The sequence below is a fragment of the Varanus komodoensis genome, unplaced genomic scaffold (assembly GCF_004798865.1).
Source record: "Varanus komodoensis strain SLA01 unplaced genomic scaffold, ASM479886v1 scaffold28, whole genome shotgun sequence".
NCBI classification, from domain to species: Eukaryota; Metazoa; Chordata; class Lepidosauria; order Squamata; family Varanidae; genus Varanus; species Varanus komodoensis.
This window is the reverse complement of record NW_025335727.1, coordinates 457,107-466,110: the sequence shown is the minus strand read 5'-3', so window position 1 is coordinate 466,110 and position 9,004 is coordinate 457,107. Positions and strand designations below refer to the sequence as shown.

Sequence of the window (9,004 nt, the reverse complement as noted above, 5' to 3'; positions counted from 1 at the left end):
GCACCACAATTCAAAGGCCTCAATCCTTTGGCACTCAGCCTTCCTTATGGTTCAGCTTTCACAGCCATACATTGCAACTGGGAAAACCATAGCCTTGACTATACCCACTTTTGTTGGCAGGGTGACGTCTCTGCTTTTTAGTATGCTGTGTGTTCAGGACAGGAAAAAAAGCCTTCAACTCCCAGCACCTCCCCAAGGAAGCAAGACCCCAGCACACCACGGAGACCCTGCTCAGACAGCGCTCCCGTGACACCCCGCCCGTGGCTTCTGCCGCAGCAGCACAGAAAAACCGGCTCTGCTCAGCGTCTACCACACCCCTGGCACAAACCTTCATATCGTTGATGTGCAGGTATTCCTCAATGATGGCCTTGGCTTTCTTCTCCAGCTCTTCCTCAGACATGGCGGGTTTGGCAGGCGGCTCGGGGGCCGCAGGCTCACGCTTTGCTGGAGAGAGAGAGAGAGGGAGAGGTCAGTGCTGATGGGAATGAGAGAGGCACCGGCCGTGTGCTCTGTGGCCACTACTCACTGGGCTCCCTGCTCCGGTCCCGCTCCTCTGACATGCTGGATACTTTGCGCACGGTTTCTAGGACGCCCTGCCGTTCACGCTCCCGACTCCTGTCGTCCATCTCCTTGCTGAAGCTGCGCTTGGTGATGGGAGTTCTGTTGCGGTCAGACCGGTCCAGCCTCTCTGAGCGCTCGAGGCGCTCCCCTCTCTCCAGCCGCTCACGCTCGAGGCGCTCCCCTCGCTCACTGCCCTTCTCAGAGCGGTCACGACTGCTGCTGCTTCTGTTGGGGGAAGCAAACCAGTGAGAGACCCCCCCTGCAAGCCAGGCTCTGGAGAAATCACGCTTCAGCTCCAGGGCCCCAAGCCGACAAGAATGTGTCCCCCTCAAGAAAAGCAGGAGATGTTTTGTACCGCCTTGCTCAACGCCAACACAGAAACTGGAACAGCAGAAATGCAAAGGAAGGCCTGCCTGGGAGAAGCCAATGATGCACCATCTAGCTTAGGGCTCAGCAGAGGGCGGAGAGCACCACCTTCCCAGTCCAAGAGTGGCGCCATCTTCTGCTAGAGAGCCTGGGTGAACACATTCCAGGATTCTCCCCCAGCATCGGCGGCCATTCCACTTGAGGAGGCCAAGCTTGGCAAAAGCTTCAAGCCAGCCGTTCCCACTCGCTCCAGATGAGTGAATACAGTGCCGAGGCAGGGATGGAACGATGCAGCGGGTGGACAGGGGAGGCTCGCTGTGCTTCTACCAACAGGCCTGCAGAGGAAGAGGCTGGGAAGGAGGACTGACCTCTGCACCACTCGCCGAACGTCCTGGCTCTCTGCAGGAGCCGACTGCTGCAAGGCCGAGAAGCGATTCAAGGTGCTCGTGGCTGGCCGGTTGGAGTCAGACACTGGGCAAAGGAAGGACGGCTGTTAGATGCCCAGGTGCTTCAGAAAGAACCCCCCCACACACTCTTTTATTGCTCTGGCTGCCTTACCTGGCTCAGCAGGCTTGGCACCTGAACCACCGCTGCTGCCCTTCCCCCAGCTCAGTCGCCCACCAGGCGCAAAGAGCTGGTTATTGGTGTCGATCGAACCAGGCTGCGGGTGGGGGGCAGGAGAGAAACAGAAATTCAGTTGCTCGCTGATTAGATGGAACACACCTTCTATTCAACAGCTGAAGAATGCCACCTTGAGAATGTGAATTTCAATCACAGTGTTTCTAGTCCTCAAGATACAGGTAACAGCCTTCAGGCACGGTGGGCAAGGCATTATGACGCAGGGAGGCGATTCGGGGTTTTATGGGGTATTGACATGCAGGCCATGCTGCGTCAAACAACGAAGCATCCTTTGGGCAATGACTCCAGAGGCCTCACAAAGACTTTCGACCATCAGGCTGTGGGGGTTAATGCACTACAGATCTGGACCTTCTCCCAGAACTTCTCATCCTACCTCTTCTCTCAACTCCCATCTCTACTAGCTACCTGTCTCCAATGTACACCTCTTTTCTTCCTGTCCATGTTAAGATCAAAAACTGCAATTCTGAAACTCAGCCTTGGAAGCAGAATTATGCTACCAATCCCTGTCCCCAGAGCAGAAACGAGGTTCCTCAGGGAAGTATTTGTTAAGATCAGTACGGCAGCACTCAAGGACACGGAGATAAAAGTGCAAATGAAGGTTCCTGTTGATTCAGGGAACTGGATGCCAAGCAGACCTTTCGAATTCTATCCTCCGTCGCCATTGAAAGAAGTGGGGGCGGAAGAGCTTCACCAGGAGCAGAGACCACACGGCCCCAGTGCTGCGACCCCCAAACCCAGCCGCACCCACTCCCACTTCCAGTGCAGACGCTCACCTTGGTGATCTTCGTTAACCTGCTGGTGTCGATCGGTCTGTTGCCCTTGCTGATGGGAACGGTGTTCCAGCCATCATCGGAAACAAGGCTCCCACGCCCACCTGCGGAAAGAGCCCCGTCAAGGCCTCGCCTTTGCAGCAACCAAAGGGGACAAGCCACCCACCCACAGACGCACACGGCTACTGTGACAGTCGGAGCAAGGTGGCCTGCTGGAATTACCGCGCCGCCTGGCACCGATCCGAGAGTACACGTGCACTCCTGCAGCATCAGGCCCACAGCCCAGTGCAGCCAATGGCCATGCTAGCCGGGAAAGGTATGAGCCACATTCCAACACATTTGGCACGGGATCTACTGAGTTCAATATTCTGTTTCCCAAACCGGCCAACCTGAAGCTTCAGGGAAACCTACAAGCAGGGACTGAGGGCAACAGCTAACTTTGCCAGCAACTGGCACTCTGTAACCCTCTGGCCAGAAACCAGGAGGTTCCCTTGGGTCACCCAGGCTAATGGACTGACAAACCAGACCTTCCAAGAATTGGCCCAATCGGGCTTTAAAGACGGCCGGGCTATTAGTCGCAAGAGCATCCTGTGGAAGGCAGGATGCTGTACTGCACTCCTCATGCGCAGGGCCAGCAACAACTCCAGGACCAGATAACCGGCCTGCACTCTCCCAGGTACTCGCGTGACGCAGGCTGGCCCTCAGTCCCAAGGCGAGATGGCCGTCCGGCTGCCCCACTCACCCGCCGAGGATGGGCCTGAAGGCCCTCTCCTCTTGTCCTGCTTGGACATCAGCTGCTGCACTTTAATGTGCTCACGGTGCTCTTCCATCTCTGCTTCCTTGTGGATCTGGTCAATGGTCTTGGGGCCCTGGTCTCCTCTCCGTGGCACCCAGGAGTTCTGCAAGAGGGACACAAAAAGGTGGGGAGAGGTTACACCACCCCAAACATTTAGCAGCATGAAGCCAAACGTGGGGGGGGGGGGGGAGATTAGGTTGAGACAGCAAGATAATCCACTCCCACAGTTGAACATGGTTTGTGTGGGCGGGCTCTGAACTGCTGCTTTTTGCTGAAATGTGGGCTATCATGTTGCCTGACTCTAGCTGCACGAACAAATGCACGAATCGGAACCATGAGCCAGCCCTGAAAAGGATCTATGGCTTGCTGTTGAGTTGTGAGTGGTGGGTTGCCCACTGTGGCCTTTAATAACGCACTCTTCAATGACAGCCAACACCCAAACCATGCCCAGGCCTTGCGTGGGGTCCTTGTGCTGCTGGAACCTAGTCAGAGCCAGAGGGGCAGCCGTTCCACCGGCAGGGTGCAGCAACACCCGCCAGGCCCTTCCTGTCCTGAAACAGCCTCATGAGAGGCTGTTCCTCCTGGCCTTGAAACACATTTCCCCCCACTCTGGTCTATTGACTCTTATTCTTTGCAGGCCAAGTCACGACAGAAGACACGCCGACAAAGACACGTGTGTTCTCGGTCCCCGAGTCCAGCCTAGTGGAATGTTTAAGTGTAGAAACAACAATGGATGGCAGACAGTGGGACGGAAGTGGGTCCTGAGCTCAGCTTCCCCCCATCCGGGGCCCTCCCGATCTCTGACAGTTCCCCAGCCAGCTAAACTAGCCCTGCGGGGCAAACATGGGTCTTGCTGCGGGATGGGCGAGGCTGGCCTCCACAGCAGGACCTGCAGGCCAACGGAGTACTGGGTCTTTTTTCCTGCAGCCCCCTCTGGTACTGATCTTCCCCCTGCACCGCTTCAGGCCGCGCAGTCCCAGAAAAAGCTGGAGCCCACATGGCAGCGTCTCAAACGGCCCGGCCCTCCGTGCTCTGCCATCCGCATGCCATCTCCAACGCAGCCCAGTGCTTGAGGGGAAGCTGGCCCTTGGGCAAAGGTGAGCGAGGAAGGACCGCGCATGCCCCTGGCCAGCACCGTTCCCAGGCTGCAGCCAAGCACGTAGCAGCCCTTGGCTCAGAAAGGGCCGCACCGGGAGCCTTTGCGCATGAGATCCGGCTGCATGTGGTGCTCTCAGGCCGTCGCCTCAGCCGCACGAGGCGAGGGCTGCAGGCTAGCACGGTGCCCAGGGGCTAGCGGGACAGCGAGGGAAGCCCTGGCTTGTGCTGGCACCCGATAGCCTTGGGGGAAAAGGCGGGTCTTGCACCTTACCCGGAGTCAGGCTGGCCTATCCCAGGAAGGGGGTGGAGCTCTCATCTAGCCCAGGGGCCAATAGGGAGCTACAGTCTGCACCTTACCCGTCTGAGATCAATCACATCCTGCAGCATGAAGCGGATACGTGCAGATGTTTTCTTCTCCTTAATTATCTTCTCCATCTGGTTGAAATACTGATCCATCCGAGGCTAGGTGGGCAAAGAAGAGAAAATGAGAATGACCAGAGACAGCAGTGCAGCAGCGAGCAAAGTGGCTGCCACACTCAGTCAGTGGCAGGACAGTTCAAAACAACCAAGAGAAGATCCTTCAGGAAGCCCATGAGGACTAACCTTAGTCTCAGGACTGAGAGATAGGATTCAAGCAAGAGAATAACCAGACCTCCGTAGCAATTTTCTCTAGACCAGGACCGACCCATTAAGCAAGGTGGGGGGGGGATTTTTTCTGGCCCCATTGGGGATCAGGAGGCATGTAGCCCAGTGCCTTGCTCTCCCCCTCACCATTGAAGCTTAGCTGGGGAGACACCCGCCTGCCCCCAAGCTCAAGCTATTGCCTCAGGAGAAGCAGCGGTGGGGCTGGTCATGGCTGCACATTGCTTCATACCTTGCAGCCAGCCCACCTGATCTGGAAGCAAGAGGCTTTCTGATCTTGCAGGGGACTGCCTGAGGGGAAGAAACAGCCTGCAATTCTTTGGCTCCTTAAGCCTCTCAGCCACCTCTTGCCACCCTCTCCAGGTCAACATGTGGGCAAAGGGTGCAGAGCCACACCTGACAGTGCAGGTACCGCTTCTGCAAAACAGAAGGCAGGCCAGCCACTGAAGAGGCGGTGCGATGGAGCCATGTGCTTTCCCTAACAGGCGAAGGGTGGGCCGGAGGAGAGAAGGGCTAGAAAATGGGCATTGCTGGTGGGCCGTCAACTCTTCTGAAGTAGCTACAGGGACAAGCTCTGGCAGAAGGGTTGTAAGGACAACCTTGGTGGAAGTCAGGGGAGAGAAGGAGGGGCAGAAGAGGGAGAACCGGATTCACCTATTCCTCGGGCCAAATCCTACTCGACAAAAGTGCCATCACTGCCCTCAAGACACCTAACCCTTGAGAGGGCGGGCGCGTGTGTGGGCTCGCCTTCAAGCCTACCTTGGCTTTTTCAAAGTCCAGGTCTTTGCCAATGGTGGTGAGCAGCCGACATAAGCACTCGAGGGATTCCTCGTCGTGGTTCTTGAGCAGTTTGACCACGCAGTCGTGCATGATGGCTTCCGTCAACATCTTCAGTTTAAAAAGCTCTCCAATAAACTTGATGTTACCCAGGGAGCGCCGCCGGGCTTTGTCGCGGGCCTCATCCAGCTCTTCTTTCAGACGGGCTCTCTCCTCAGGCTACCAGTAGACAGGAAAAGAAAGTGAGGACAGCTCAGCTAAGCTGCAACCCATTTCTTAACCCCCCTTTGCTTCTAGTTTGGTTAATTTCCTCCATTTTTGACTATTAATTATGAACAAATCACTTCCCGACTTTCGCACGTTGTCCTTACCGCCACACAGGCGCTGGCTGAATTCACGCATCAGGCTAAGCAAGGCCACAGGGTTACTGCATCTCACCTTGTTTGCACGCTTGCAGTGTCGGTGACTGCATGGCTCCCACGCTCCTCCATCTTCCCTCCAGATGGCGGCACATATCCCATCAGCCCCTGTGGCTCAGAGTCAATCCCAGGGTGAACTGCCTGCCTTGCCCATCTCTCCCTCACTGGCTCGCGTGCTCCCCTGGGTGTGGCCTCAGCCAGCTGCCTTCCTCTCTTCCACGCTTTTCTTCTGCCGGCTGCACGGAGAGCATCAGCAAAGGCAGGCCATGCCGGGGCCGAGGGAGGGCCTCCTGCTTGACAGACACTCCCAAGAGGGCCTGCTCGGACATCTGCCTAGGAAAGTCCTGTCTGTCCGTCCCCTGGCCGTGGCGGAGGGAGTGGGGGACAGGGGACTGCTGACAGCCCTCGGGAATACCAGAGGCAAGGCAGGACTGGCGAGGCAGAGCGGGAGGTGGGACTTCTCAGGGTGACTGCTCTGCTGGTGGTGCCCATGCACAGCCTGCATGTTCCTCCTGTGTAAAGCGGCCTTCACAGGAGGAGAAGGCTGGCTCAGGGAGCAGCACACACACACAGCCGTTTCAAAGTGCTGCTCCAGCGAAATTCAGTGACCAAGCAGGAGCGCTGGGGCTGGTGTGGTGTGAAGTCCCACTGCTGTGGCTGGGCATCAGGAAGGCAGCACACAGAGGGGAAAAAGCAGTGGCAGGCAGCCAATCAGAACCCAGCTGCAGCTGCCTCAGCAGTTGCTAAGCAGAACAGGCCAGAGAAGAATCGAGCCTGGAGCGTCCGCGGCAGCTCTTGCCACTAAACTCACTGGTGGAAATGGCCTGGAAACATCCTAACTAGGGTCACACATGACGACAAGCCATGGAAACCTGACAGCAAAGCGCCATTTCTCTGTGTGTTTCCATGGAAACCAAACGTGCCACACTTCAACATGGATGCTGAATCCTGACAGAACGACAAGCCACAGGAGAAGGCAACTGGTCCAGGGTCACCTCATGAGCTCTGTGGCTGAATGGCACTTGCAAACCCCAACCTCCAACGGTGGGCTCAGGAAGTTTGAATCTGACCAGTTCCGGGAACCCAGTGGATGTCTCACTTGCCCCTAGTGGTGCGTACGAAGACCCGCCTGCAGCCTGAGGTGAATGTGCAATACCAGACTATTGTATTTCTTATATTTACATCCTTTCTTTTTTCTGCGAGGAACCCCAGCTGGCTAACACAACCCCCTGCCCTCCATTTTATCCTCACAACAACTCAGGCTGAGAGGCGGTGGGCTCTCAGGGCAAAACTGGGCAGCCACCTGAGTGGGATGGTGCAAACTGGTGTCCTGCAAGAGCCCAATGGCCTTCACGGCCCCTTCCAACGTGTAAGGCTGGCCCAACAGGAGTACACAGTGAGCTTCATAGCCACGCAGGGACAATAACCTGGATCTCCCAAATTCCGATCCAATACTCCGACACTAGGCCACACTGGCTCTCATCATACTAACTCTAAGGACCACTGAAGGTCTCCACTGTTCTCAAGATTTGGGACCAAGGTTAGGGATGACCTACTGAGCACCTGCACCAGGCCTTGAAAGGATTGCCAAGAACGGAGACACCTGCATGTTGATCCACATCCCGTTCCCTCTCCATTGGAACAAGGGTCTCAAGTATCCAAAAGCCACCCAATTCTGCTTCTCTGATGCATCAGAGGTGAGGACAGGCTTGACTCTTCTTGCCACGTAACAGAGGGGGCTGCATGCACCCCCAGACCCTTCCAGCACACCCTGCCTGAGCTCTCCTGCCCCCAGGGGTTCAAACACAACTCACGCCAGCTGTGTCATCCATCTCCTTCTGTTTCTTCTCAAAAATCTCATCATCATCCTTGTCTTTCTCAAACTCTTTCTGGCACCGGTTCAGGAGTACCTTACGAAAGTTGACCATCACGGTTGGTTTGTCAGTAGTGGGGACTTTTAGCTAGAGAAGAGGGCAGACAGAAATCACAGTGAGAAAAGATTTTGGTGCCATGGTTCAGAATTCCCAGTTATGCCTCCAGAACACTGATAGACTATTTTAGGCTGCATTAATAGAATTATCACTTCCAGATCATCTGAAGTTCTAGCAACATAGAAACACAGAAAGTCAGAAGGGGCCACTCGGGCCATCTAGTCAGACCTCCGGCACCAGCCGGTTCTGCTCACAACTTGCCCACCATGTGCATGTCCAGCCTATCCTTGAACACCCAGACTGATGGGGCCTCAACGACCTCTCGTGGAAGCCCATTCCACACCCTCGGGGTCCTAACTGTCAGGCAACGCTTCCTGGCATCTAAATGGAACCTTGGCTCCCTAAGCTTTGCTCTGTTGGAGTGCATCCTGCCTTCCTCTGCAGGGGAGAACAGGTCTCTATCCACCTCCGTGTGACATCCCCTCACATACCTGGATGTCGCCAACACATCCCCTCTGAGTATCCTCTTCTCCAGGCTGAAGAGACCCAGTTCCCTCAGTCTCGCCTCATTCAGCATCCCCTGCAAACTGGTCACCAACCTTGCGGCCCTACGCTGCACTGACTCTAACCCGGCTATATCCTTCCTGTAATGAGGGGCCCAAAACTGAACACAATACTCCAGTTGCAGGCACACCAGAATCGTACAGAGTGGTAGTAATACCTCTCTCGATCTAGAAGCCACACTTCTGGCTATGCAACCAAGAGTGGCGTTTGCCCTCTTGACCACCGCATCACATGGCTGGCTCATGTTCAGCCTGCAGTCAACCAGCACCCCGAGGTCCCTTTCACAAGCGCTGCTCTCCAGCCACTTGTCACCTAACCTGTACTTATGACAGCTATTCCTATGCCCCAAGTGCAAGACCTTGCACTTATCCACATTGAATGCCATCCTGTTGTCTCCTGCCCACTTCCATAGTCTGTCCAGATCCAAAAGGATCTGGACAG

General features: G+C 55.8%; 1 protein-coding gene across 9 annotated transcripts in view; it reads right to left on the bottom strand.

Moving 5' to 3' along the window:
• Positions 1-9,004, bottom strand: part of EIF4G1 (eukaryotic translation initiation factor 4 gamma 1) — a 75,363-nt gene that overhangs the window by 9,583 nt on the left and 56,776 nt on the right. For all 9 annotated transcript variants that reach the window (XM_044434379.1, XM_044434377.1, XM_044434383.1 and 6 more), the window contains 9 exons: positions 7,883-8,029; positions 5,632-5,868; positions 4,588-4,692; positions 3,079-3,235; positions 2,340-2,440; positions 1,486-1,588; positions 1,296-1,398; positions 527-786; positions 329-444 (listed from right to left, as the gene is read on the bottom strand). In XM_044434379.1, the coding sequence (XP_044290314.1) occupies positions 329-444; positions 527-786; positions 1,296-1,398; positions 1,486-1,588; positions 2,340-2,440; positions 3,079-3,235; positions 4,588-4,692; positions 5,632-5,868; positions 7,883-8,029 (1,329 nt within the window). The remainder of the gene's footprint in view (positions 1-328; positions 445-526; positions 787-1,295; positions 1,399-1,485; positions 1,589-2,339; positions 2,441-3,078; positions 3,236-4,587; positions 4,693-5,631; positions 5,869-7,882; positions 8,030-9,004) is intronic.